General features: G+C 38.3%; 1 protein-coding gene across 1 annotated transcript in view; it reads left to right on the forward strand.

Annotated features, from left to right (window-relative positions):
• Positions 1-8152, forward strand: part of LOC140927206 (soluble guanylate cyclase 88E-like) — a 9626-nt gene extending 1474 nt beyond the window's left edge. The window contains exons 2-9 of the mRNA XM_073376848.1: positions 557-810; positions 1296-1425; positions 2436-2582; positions 3896-4042; positions 5218-5377; positions 6202-6311; positions 7702-7791; positions 7932-8152. Coding sequence (XP_073232949.1) covers positions 557-810; positions 1296-1425; positions 2436-2582; positions 3896-4042; positions 5218-5377; positions 6202-6311; positions 7702-7791; positions 7932-7985 — 1092 coding nt within the window. The 3' untranslated portion in view covers positions 7986-8152. The remainder of the gene's footprint in view (positions 1-556; positions 811-1295; positions 1426-2435; positions 2583-3895; positions 4043-5217; positions 5378-6201; positions 6312-7701; positions 7792-7931) is intronic.
• The last annotated feature ends 5037 nt before the right edge of the window (positions 8153-13189 follow it).

Genomic DNA, 13189 nt, shown 5'->3' on the forward strand with positions numbered 1-13189 from the left:
AGTAGGGGACGTAGTCCCTGGTGTGGGAATCTATCTGACTTCTGCCGTCATTGGTCTGGATGGGCGAAGTGAGATCAAACATGGACTGAAGCGGCTGCATAGTACGCTTTTACATGCTGGCGTCCGATCTCTCCTCTCCGGTTTTTTCGTAGTTCAGCCATTGGCTGCAAGTGAGGAAAATTGGCAACCTGTTATTATTAACAAAAAGAAAGCAGAACCACGACATTTTCTTTAGAAATTAGCTCTTCTGGAAACAAACCAAACAGGTTGATTTTAAAGGTCACATGTGTACTAGCTACTGATGTATTCAGTACACTACTGGCCAGCATCACTGTCACACGTGATAGATTTCTGTGTCTGTTAGAAACCTTAAACGTTTACTGTACCGGCTGGTCACCACAGATCAAACAACTGAGCTGGTCATAGACAATTGCCAAACCCAAATTGATAGGTCAAAGTGTACACGCAGGGTCGTGAGTCTACTTGTCATTTAGTTGAGACAGAAAACCGTATTCTTCCAGACTAACTGCTTGCCGAATTTTTCACTCTCTGATAGTTCGCGACAAGGCACGTGGTTTTTGAGTTGATCTGTACGCTGCCAACTTTACGTCGTCCCACCATCGCCAACTTCAACATCAACCAGTTATCACTGGACTTCCAAAACGGAAGTACCGAAACGTGTCCGCTGTTTGTCTCTAAAGAAAATGAAAATCAAGCGCTGAAAATGCCCCACAAACCTCAGCTACATCTACGGGGAATCATGAAGTACATACGCTCATGGAATAAAATGCTCTATATCTGCTCTCCATTGTATGTAATTTAATTCTTATCTCTTTTTTTAGCATCACTTTTTTATTTTATTTTTTGGTATTATCTATTTCGTTGGTATTGCACGGTTTTAATTTTTTTGTTTCTCGCTTGGTTTGCTCGATTGATAGTCAAAGAACACTTGTGTCTTGAGCGAGAGGCGAGTGCATGTTCGAACCCCATTACATGAGTTATGAGGGGTTGCGTTTCTCCTTTTGGCAATTCAAACTGGCAAGGATTAGCTAGAGCCTGGGGGCTAATGTTGAGGAAAAGTGAGATTAGTTACTCATCCGGTCCATTAGTTGACGCTTGTTTTTTGGTGCTTAACTAACTCCAGCCTTCTGTAGAAATATATTCAGTTCACTTTGCTGACATTACACTAATAACAAGTTATTTTAAAGACGGTTCCTTTAAGCACCATCAAAGTTGCAAACTTAATGTGTCTAGTTCGAAGTTGAAGTTGTTAGGTTATATTATATTTTCCTTAGAATCGGAGGTGTTGAAGAAATGATGCGCATCGGTCTGTACATGAACGATCTGGGGTTGCACGACACGTCACGCGAGATGGTGCTCTCTGGAATAAAACCACTGCCCCAGCTAGAGATGGCTAGGGACCAGGTATTGGAACTTCCCGAAAAGTACATGATTAAACTGATATGACTGATATTGGTCCTTAAATGAGACCAATTGATTAAGATAATTCTTAACTCTAAACTGTGTCACCCTTTCCTCCCTGAGAAACGTTCCACAAAATAGACCCTTCCACGGTTTATTCAATTCAATGCAATTCAATTTCAATTCAATTTTATTATTCACACTTTATAAAATATTTACATTATATATAGTAAGGTAGGAATACACTAATAAAGCAGAAGAAGAAGGGGAAAAAAATAATGGCTCGAGTAGAAGTGTACGGTGGTAAGAGGAGCTTAGCTTTCGAGCTAACCACCGAGCTATTCAACTTTAACATGGACCAAGTTAGGGAAAATCCGTCGACATCACTGGAAAGAGCGCCTTAAAATCGGTTAAACTGCCAAATTTAAAAGTGAAACGTCTTAAACGAGCGAAGATATAGCTCCACAGAGTTGCGAAAAGTTACAGACTTTTGTATTTTGAGGGACACGTTTGCACCCCCCCCCCCCCCGCTCCCCCCGTACAAACGTCTCTAAAATTTCGCGACTTTGTGGAGCTACATCTTCGTTAGAACAGATTTTTTCTACCTCGTCCATGTCAAAAGTTGAAAAAAATGTCGAAGGGACGTTTATTAAATGCGAACAAGTAAAGGATCAAAGAAAGGCTGATGACGTTTTGTGACGTAAAATGATTTCCTTAGCCTTCGATTCCGATTCTGACCATTACTTTGTGTTTTGTGGAATTAGGCAATGTATTTGTCTGTAATAAAGGTATTGCGAAGCAAATGAGGATTGTGAAGATGATTTTGCTTTAACAACTGAATAATATAAACACAGATCATGTTCAGGACGCTATTTTTTCATCTAATACCATCTATTAGCATCACTCTGAGTAGACATTTGGGGAATAGAGTAAAGTGTGATAAGGGCACATCAAGTGCACAAGAGCCGAGACTCTGAAAAGTTAATGACCTACGACCCTTTTTCTTCGACCAGGAATTCGACAAAGGAAAGGCTTTAGAGGAAAACATGGAAAAGTTGGCGTTGGAGAGAAAACGAAGCGAAGAGTTGCTTTATAGAATGATGCCAAAAGCTATCGCCGATAGATTGACACTCGGTGGTAAGGCTGTGGAAACTTGTGAGGTATGTCACAAAAATTAATCAAAATTCAAACAGTGGGAGCCCCCATCAAGTTGGGTAGAAAATAATATATAGATTTAGCCAGGGCTAAAAGCGAAGCTCTGGTTAACAATACGTGTAAACAAAAAAATTTAACAGTGTAACTCCGCTAAACGGGGACGACAATGAAAATGGCGTCAAGACTAATAGATCTAATTAGCAAAAAGACAAATTGCACGTGCAACACACTTATTCTTCTAATTAACAAAAACAAATTGCACGTGCAGCACGCTTTTTTGTCTTTCCCCTGCCGTTGTTTTGCACGACTACAACGCTGTTTTGTACGACTAAAACGTCAAACTTCCTAGTTACACATTATTTTTATGGAGGAATTGTCGTATGTGCTTACCCAATATTTTGTTTCCTGTGTTCATGTTCGCTTTTACTTTTCACTGCCGCTCATTTTCACCTTTCTGGCCGCTAACATTTCTCATTTTTTCACCGCCGCTTTGAATTTCCACGTTTTTCTTCCTACGAAATTCGTCTCCTTTGTTTTTAATAACTCGCTCTAGCTCTCTCTCTGTTATCCACGTTAGTGTAAACATAAAAATTAACGCCGAAAAAGGCACGATTTCGTTGTTGTTTTTTCCTTCTAAAAGTCCGGGCGGCCATGTGATTTCCTTCCAAATAAAACCTTGAGTTGCATTTGGGTTGCCATACCTGTTAATTGAGTTATTTTACATTGGTATGTCTGTGGTGCGTACGGACTGTCGGGGGGTCGGTGTACGGTCACGTGATTACCAAAATTTCTCGGATGGGTAGATTACCACATTTCCTTAGCTATGGGGCTGCGCCCACGCGCGGCGCTTCGCGCCGCGCGTGGAGCTCCGCTAAAAATAACTGCTAAAAATATGAAAAGAAAGTATAAATAACTCAGAGAATATTAAGGACGGTATGATTGGACAATCTTAAACAAGGTTGAAACAAAAAAAAGTTGTTAACCTTCCTAACAGTTCTTGTTTCTTTGTTTTTTTAACTTTTGATGTGATGTTTGGGAGACATGTTTGTTTGACACGAAGCCATTAGCAAGCTATTTTTCAAGTTCCATGGCGAATAAAGATGCGTAACAAGCGGTGATTATTAACAAAATGAACTGGTCAGCTGTGACAGTGTTGCATTTCAGACGTGACAAAATACCCCAATAACGGCCTTCAAGCAATTGACTGCTTCAATATTGACAATTGCAAAAGCAAAATTGTTGGAATTATAATTGTAGCACGGTGCACAGGGTTGATTAATAAAAATGACGCTATTGATTACTTTACTTTGAATTGCAGAATTTTGAAAGTGTCACTGTTATGTTCAGCTACCTGGATGGCTTTGTCACCATTTGCTCACAGGTCGGAGCTATGGAAATTGTGAACCTGGTCAACAACATGTTTACCATTTTCGACAAACTGACTGAGAAGCATGATGTTTATAAGGTAATCAAGTAAAAAGAGGGGAAGTCTTTAACCAATTTTATTTCAAGACTGAAAAACTTGGTTTCCTTGGTTACCTGGGAAAGCACTTTAGGCCAAAGGAAAGATGGAGATCTGTGAGAAGCTGCAGCCAAACTTCTAATTGAAAAAGATGATAATGAAACAAAAGTTATGCTTGAAACTTCATAGCTAAGTTTAATGGCAATAGTCAGGGTCTCTAAATTTCCTTAAACCACCTCCAGTTCTCCTCCCGACTCTCTTTTTTTTTGCCACCACATTCGCTACATATACTCAGGAGGTTGGGGGAAGGGTGGTATTTTCCAATCGATAGTTTGGTTATTGGCAAAGGTACCATAGCTGTGGACTGCAGATAACTGGTTAACGAATTAAATGAGAGAAACTTTAGAAATGGACCAATAAATGAGCGAGTCCCAGTTCTTCTTGCACTAACACCCCCCAACACTAAGACGTAGATTCCAAGGGAATGAATAGCAGAAACACAAAAAAGTATTGTTTTTTAGCAATTTTATCGAGAAAAGGTGGTACAGCTTGAAAGCCGATTTAGCCCTAACTTTTTTCGATGTTTCATGAGGAAATAAGACAACCATTACATAGATTCCACTTAGAATATACAAAATATATCATAGATGAGAACTGCGGATGAAAATGGGGAAGTGGATAATTATAATCTCCAAAGTTAAATGGACAAACAAAGGGGCTGAATAGAACCCAATCAATTTTTAGGTTTCATTCCACTTATAAAATAAAGTACTCCTTAATAAAACAGGAACATCGAAGACATGCTAAGGATGCTTTGGCGTATCCCGTGACAAAACCTGTCTGTATGTTCTCTTCAGTTCCCCCCTTCTTACTCACAATACCCTTTTCGGTCTCAAAAACACTGAATTAACATGGGTAAATTAAACAGCATAAGTAAATATGTGAAAAAAACAACAACAACAACAACAACAAGAGTTCCAACCAGTCGGAGGCGGGCCAGCTGTCTATTTACGCGTGGCTGGCCGAAGAGTTGAACCCGAGACTCTGACGGAAAACATTATTCCAGCTAAAGGTCAGGGCAGCTTGAATTCGAAGTTGAAGTCAAGCCCAAACGCCACACTATGCTGCCTCCTAAATGGTGATTGACTGATATTCACTAAATCATGTTTTGATTACAGTTTGAAACCTTAGGTGACGCAATGTACATGACTGTTAGTGGTGCGCCAGTGAAGACGATGCGTCATGCGGAAGCAGTCTCAGCAATGGCACTCGACATGCTAGAGGGCGTCGAGCTTATCAAAAATCCCGCCAATAAAAAGCCTATGACAGTCTCGATTGGTAAGAGTCAACCTCCTGTAGAGTTTGCCAGTTAAAGTTGAAGTTGCAAAACCCATCTGACTATTAATGATTGCCATACTGAACCATGACAAAGACAAACAATTTGACGGGTATTCAAGAAACGTAACTCCCGCTTGTTAGATTGTTTTGTTTGTTTGTTTGTTTGTGTTTCTACAATCTGTGCAAAACAAAGGCGTGGTTTGAGGTCATCCCCCGTGGTCCTCAGTAGGCAAAAGTAGCGCCTTGTGCTTATGTGGCTCTAGGAGCTTGAGACTACCCTAGACTGGCTGATAATGCTAAGTAAATGAGCGATAACCGATGCGTGGACACAGGTGGTCAGGGGGGAAAACCACCAGAAAAGTGAAAAAATTGCGAAACTATCATAATCATGTAGAACCAGGATGTAATTTAATTATCCCCAAGATATTTCACTCATCCCTTATCCCAAAAGTTTTTATTTTATCAATTATTCCCTATCCCTTAATTTATTTGTCCAGTTATCCCTTATCCGTAAAACCCCCAACAGGGCCTAAAATGTTGCATGTAAGAATTAAAAACATCGTGCGGTGTAGCGTCGAATAAAAAGAAAAGAAATAAAAGCATTGGAAAGAAAAATAATTGTGATTGATTAAAAATGTATCCAAAATAATCTAGATATCTTGAGTGAGACATCCTGGCCATTTTTGGTCATTTCAGTAAACTCAAAACGGTAATATTTGTGGCCTCACAAAGTATTTTGCAATATATGAGACAGTGAGTATTGGACGCTTGATGTTCTTATTACAATCAAGGTCATTTTTTTCATCTTTCATCCTCCCAATCAGGCATACACACGGGTCCTGTGGCGGCGGGATTGGTTGGTGAAAAGACACCTCAGTACTGCTTATTTGGGGACACAGTTAACATAGCTTCTCGGCTCAGGACAACATCACTGGTATGGTATCATCATCATCATCATCATCATCATCATCATCATCATCATCATCATTATCATTATCATTATCATCATCATCATCAACCGTCATCATTATGAAAAGCGCAAGATTCGATTGCCACAAATATTCTTTTTTAAATTAGAATAGTTTCAAAATGGAAAGATTTACCAAGAGATAGTAGGGGATGAATAGCCTTCATCATTTTAAGCATAAGCATCATCATTATCTATTTAATACACTTAAAACAAGAACCGTTCTTTAATTAAGGCCTTCATTTTGAAGACATGTATTGTATTTGATTTTTTATTTAGTATTTCCTAATTCTGTTTGGAAATTCTAATACAGGACTAACCTCTCATCTCCCTTCTCAAGATGTCTTCTATGTTTATCCTGTAAATAAGCTTGTTTGCATCTTGAAAAAAGTCAGTATGTTATCGGTTATGTTATGTTATCGCCATAAGTCTCCGATATATGTCATTATTATCACTGATACTATCTCTAACTATCTAACTAACTCCATTTTCAGCAGTAACGCTTGCTTCACACTACAAAAGTCCTTTCTTCTCAACTTTTAACATCTTTGTCCGCCTCAGCTCTTGAGGACATGTACGTCTGGTCTTTCAGGGTGTGGCCAGCCATCGCCATGTTCCTTCTCTTATCTCCTCCTCTATTTGCTGCTGTCCTGCCAGTCTCCACAAAAAATCAACAGGATGTGCCTAAGTTTTTTTTGATAAACTCCTGCAACTTTTGCTTCAGCTCCATCGGTCAATCTCCAAGTTTCGGCACTATATAATAGTACGGCCTTCAAATTTGTCTCGAGAAATCACGACTTCGTTCTCGTTCTCAGTGAAGTCGACCTCCATATCGGCAGTCATCACGGCATCGGGAACCCCTACCTCGCCTTCCCAATACGTGCTTCGATGTGCTCCCCAGTTTCCCTTTTCTTACTCAAATTACTCCCAAGGTACAATTGAAGTCTACCTCCTAAATCTGCTCCCCTGCAATTACCAAACCATCCCCCTGTTTGGAACCTAAAAAATTAGCTTAGAAAGGAGTATTTTGCGGGCGCATTTTACAAGTTCGAAGAAAGTACAAACTTTGACACAAACTTATAAAAGCAAATAAAAAGTTCGAATCTTTTAAACGGTCATGTTATAAAATGCAAGTCTTTTTAACGGTTTTGTATTTCATATTACTATAAGCTGGCATTAAGATTTACATTTGTCATCTCTGTATATTCACGTACGTTAGCCCCAACTTTCTTCTCTACCAAGCTGTACATCATAGATACAGTATACGAGAGAAACATACACTCACTTTAATTGCCGGAAATTTACTCTTTGAGACACAGCTTCTTGAAGCTCGTTTTTTTTTTTTCTTTTTTCTCAGCCAATGAGAGTGCACATAAGTGCAGCAACAAATCGATGTTTGGAAAATACAGATTTTGTCACTGAGAAAAGAGGAATGGTGGAGCTTAAGGTATAGTGCAAATATTTGTGTTATATGTTGCCTATCCAGCATTTATAACATTTAATGTCTAATTATTTACTGCAGAAAATTTTCATGTGTTATCGTATTTATTTTGGTTCATGTGTTTTCCATGTTCTTTTTGTAAACAGGGAAAAGGCAAGACCCAAACTTTCTGGTTGACAGAGAGACAGAGACTGAACTGAAACTCCTGCCATTTCAGCCTCTGAATAGTGATATCGTCGTCTTTTCAACAAATTTTCACAGCCAAGGAGTAGATATTAGCGAGTAAATATGTTTTAATTTACCTGAATCAGTCTCAATGAAGCCCTCATTAAACGTAGGTAACAGCTAGTGAAAATCAGCGTTAATTGAGTGGGTTCCGCCAGAAGTAATTTTAAAAAAAAAAATTTGTAATACACTGAGATTAAAGTTGACGTCTCATTTGCGTCTTCTTTTTAACATTCAATGAAAACCCGTTATGGCGCCCACTGAAGGGCCTCGAGAATCTGGTCACATCAGCGAGGTGGTCACACTAACGAGTTTTTCTGATTATAAAAATGGCGGAGATTTTTAACGCTTGGTCGGAAAGAGTAATGGTCGAATGGACTGAGTGTGAATAAAATAATTAAGTCTCATCGACAAAGAAAACAAAATTCCCATTTATGCAACAGAAAAGGGAAAGACAGCGAATTCAACCTTTATCACTGGAGTTATTGCCCCCACCATCCGAATTTTCGGAATCCTGCATCTCGGATTCACCACCGCCACGTTTAGTAGTTTACTTTGATATCAGAAAAGTGTCATATTGGGGCCTTACTAACTTAAAAAAAAAAAAAAGATCAAAAGCAGAATGTCGGATTCCAGATCAATTCTAGTCAATAGTCAGTCAAGCGAGCCTCTACGTGACGGGCCGAAATCGGATTGTAATGTATCAATAAACCAGGACGGATATAAGCTCTCAAGAAAGTTAGTAAGAGGCCTGACGAGGTTTTTTTTTTACCAAATAAGGGATGTAAATTTTCTAAGTCAACAAAAAGTTCCTACTTGCCTTTTACTTTCTGAATTGGGTTAAGCAACCAGAGGCAGTCCAGGAAAAGAAAACATAAACACATTTAAAGATTGAACAAAGACAACTGATTATCTACACGTGCATTTTGTATAGAAATTTTTACTAATTTGTGCCTTTTATCTTCATTTTTCTATATACTCAGTCACTTAAGAAACCAATTGTAAAAAACTTTTGTGAAGCTGAATTTTTAAAGTATTACATAGCCGGCTTTATAGTAGACAGAAATATACATCTGCCGCTTTGAGAACCCTCAGAGTTGTACTCTTGAAAATGATAATAAAAAATTGAAAAATGAAGACTGTATACAAACTTTTTTTAATTTAAGACACTCAGCTGACTAACCTTCTTTCTAACTTGTGAAAGTTACTGAATAATGATAATAGGACTGAGCGGGGTCTAATTCAGCCTGCAATCATAGCATACGAGTGATTAATAATTGTTTAATCAGGAATATGATTACAGACCGAATTGAACGACATAAAGTTCTTTTAACAATTGACAAGAGAGGATAAAGGGGACAGGGAAGGCATACCCCATACACACCCTACTCCATAGGTAATTCGTCTCGAGTTATTTTTAAGACCACAGATCCCGAGGGGGATTAGACAACAGCCAATCACATAGCACGAATGTGTTCCGCGTGGATGACCCATGCTCAGAGCCACGCGTCCTTCACGCATTGACGCAGAAAAAGATGGCGGAAGACGCGAAGAGCGATATTGCTATTCGCCTGTCAACGAAAACGGCTAAAGAGAGATTTCTGCTAAAGCTGTTTCAGCGAAACGGAAATTATAAATGAATCGCCATTCCTCTCTTGTATAGAGCTAACAGTACAGAAGGGAAATCCTTAACACACTGAATATTTTCTCAGGATCATTTGTAATTTACAGTTTGATGAGAGCAATTTCTGGTTTGATATTTATTCTTTTATTAGTCTTTTATTATTCAACAAAAATAACAGTTGGCGTCCTACTTGCTTTATTGTACAAACGACCGGTTTCAGAGGGAATATCAGTGGTCGGACGACCAGTATCATCTTCCCAGCTTAATATATCGCTTTTTAAAACCAAGTCAGGACAGAGATCTTTTTATTACAGAACTGTAACATTGTGGAATGCGTTAAAACCCCATTTTAAATTATGTGAATCTCTTACATTTTCAAACGTAAAATGAAAGCCTTCCTTTTAAATGAATTTTTAAAGCGTCATAAATTTATATGTAAATAGTATCTTCATAGTTTATTGATAATCAATTTGTGATGTCATAAATTCTATATGCAAATAGTTTCTTAATAATTGTTTATTGACAATTCTTGCGTATTTATTTATTTATTTATTTTTTTGTTTACCTGTACTATTAATATTTGTATCTGAAAAGCCCCCATGGGGAGTTGACAATACAATTTGTATTGTATTGTATTTTTTTTAAGTGAGTGAAAAAATACACTCTCTTATTAATGCTGATATCAGGGCAGATGATAAGTCAATTAGATTAGGATTTTTGATATAGTTATGATTAAGTTAGCTCCCTGGAGTAAAGTGAACGTGCGCAGCCTGAGCACGCACTAATACAGTGCGTCTTAAAATCCGCAAAAATAGGACAAAACATGGCTTCTCTGTTTCGAAAGTTTTTCCGACGCTCAAAGGTCTCCACCATCCGTATTACCTAAATAAAATATGATTGAAAAAATAATTATCCGTTGATGATCTGAAAACTGAGTGTACAGTAGACCCATAAAAAGTACATCATGTTTTTCTGATTTTCTCTATCATTTTATCAGTATAATGTTCTTGATCTCTCATGTTAGGGTCGTTTATCAAAAAACAAGATCCAAACGGAGCATTTTGTAGCGGCTTGAATCTTGTAGCGAATTGAATCTCCCATTTCTCCTTTTTATAAATGGTGAGATATCACTTTAAAATACTAATAGACGCCCTTGAAATACTTTTCGAAGAAACCACATGTTTAGTTGCTATGTGCAGTATGCCCATGCGAGCGTGATGACTCGCGCGCGTATTGCGCGCACAAAGACTCGAACCATAAGTGTTTTCCTGATTTGTAAGAGCCAATTGCCTTTATTAGAAAAAAAAATGACAAATGGAGGGATATTGGTAACACTGTCTTAATAGACCTATGTTTTTCCACTTTAAAAATACTTAGCATTATCATTTATATATTAAGTATGTGGCAAAGACTGAAGACAATTTACCGAGGAAAATTAGAATTAAGAAAAAAAAAAACAATAAAAAACCAAAAATTAACAAAATTATTACGTGTCCAGACCTGTCTCTCCACCAATTTGCACTAACAGGTCCATTTTTTCCTAGTAAACATTTTACATCTTGGCTTTCTGGATACGTCAGCTTATCCCATAAATTCACAAATTTATTTTTTTTGAACTCTTCAGTTCTCTTCTTTATGGCGGTGAATCTCTTGAACAAAAGTGTACAAACAAACTAACTTGGTTTCCTTTTTAACCCATGCTAGATAGCGAGGGTTACTTAGCAATTATCGAATGAGGCTGAGTAGGATGTGAAGAATTATGCAGATCGAGGAGATTATTGTTATCCAGCGAGGCTGAACATCCCCTGTTATCTGCTTAATTCTTCACATCACACGAAAGCCGAACTCAATATTTTCCCTTGTAAAATTATTCCTAAAAAAGTAGATAACATCCTTCCAGTGATGTGTGTTTTTTTATGATCCTTACTTTTCTTCCCTTCTTTAGAAATTCAGATTCAAATTCAAATTCGAGTAGCCGCGAACGCCATTTTCTTTTCTAGTTCACGCCGCTGGAACGAGGTTGATCTACGGTTATGAAAAATTAACCGCGGGATTGCAGCCAATCAGAAATGGCGAAATATTTTGAATGAATAACAGTCCGGGTCACAACCAGATCTGGATATATGATGACGTCACCCACATTTGCAAAATGGCGACCACGCCGAGAAACAAGAGGGAAGGTCACTTCCAGGCTCTTTGCTGGGACTAGAAGTGTCTTTTCCCCATGCTACTTTGAGAGCTATGACTTTAGACAATGAGAAATCAGGGGTGTGAAGAAAAAATGCTGTCTGATGAACGTTCGTGCGTTCTCGGGAGGTAGAACGACCGAGCACGAGAGTTTTTCAGCTCAAAGAAATGCCGGACAAGGCGCAAAACATCTAAAAAACGAAGGTGAGTTTCAATTTTTGATCCTTGGTGTAGTGCATTATGGCAAATTCAAAAAGTGCTGTACTTTGGAAGATACAACAGTCAGTTGCGCCATTCACGTGCTGGTTTTCATTGTAACGCCATGTTTATTTTATGCTGTCTTGCAGTCGGATGGAAAAGCAAAAGCACCTTGTTTTTGTGGCAAAAAGATGCCGTCGGTTTGTTCGTGGAGAACCGTAACCATGGTCTTGCCTGATCACAAAGTGGCAATAACAAAACAGTCCAAACACTGTTAAGCTTATTCAAAAGCTGTTATCAAGGAAGGGAATACGCGCTACAGTCAGAAGACTCGCATTTATGAGAAAAAACATCAAGCTGGGTCTACTGAGTCAGAATGCATTTCTCTATAGTTGATCCAGCTTCCGTAATTCTTATAATTTTGTATCTGTAAATCACTATCCGTGACAATTTAACATCCTGCGAAGAAAACTCATGAGCTGGGCCCCGCGTGATACAACATTGCAAAAAAAAAAGAAAAAAGAAACAAAACAACATTTTTATTTACATTCAAGGACTAACAATAATCGCTTAGTTGTTCATATCCAGAGGGCACTTTGGAGAAAATTAGAACCCTTATTCAGCCGTAATAAAATGCTTTACGCTTCAAAAACTGAGGTCATAGAAAATGCTCTTGTATTAGAGGGAAAATCCTTCAGATCAGATACAAAAACCACAGTAAATCGATATGGGTGCCATGACCTCTTAGGTGAAACAAGCGGCTAGAATCACAATTGCTCAGTGAGAATGTGCAACCTTCCAGATCATAATCTACCCAGCAGAGGAAAAAAACTTAATTGGAACGAGCAGCATTTTGGCATGAGGTAAAAGTCGTGTAGGCCTACCAACCCACTTTATTGCTATTAGAACACGATAAAGTCTACCTCTGAACTGGTGAATGGTATTTTAATATTTTCATCCGCAATGGGGTTTTGCAACACGAAAAGACAGACATTGATTAATGACTGTTTACGACCCTTAGTGAGTGCAATTTACAGAAAAGTTTTTTTTTTACCTTCGCATATTAATCCAAGATGTTTGACAATTGAAATATTGAAAATTAATATCCAGCACTCCTTCGATCGCAATTAGATTTTAGCGCGTATGGTATTGCTCCCGAAGAAGCAGAGA

Source organism: Porites lutea, chromosome 2 (genome assembly GCF_958299795.1).
Source record: "Porites lutea chromosome 2, jaPorLute2.1, whole genome shotgun sequence".
Lineage (NCBI taxonomy): Eukaryota > Metazoa > Cnidaria > Anthozoa > Scleractinia > Poritidae > Porites > Porites lutea.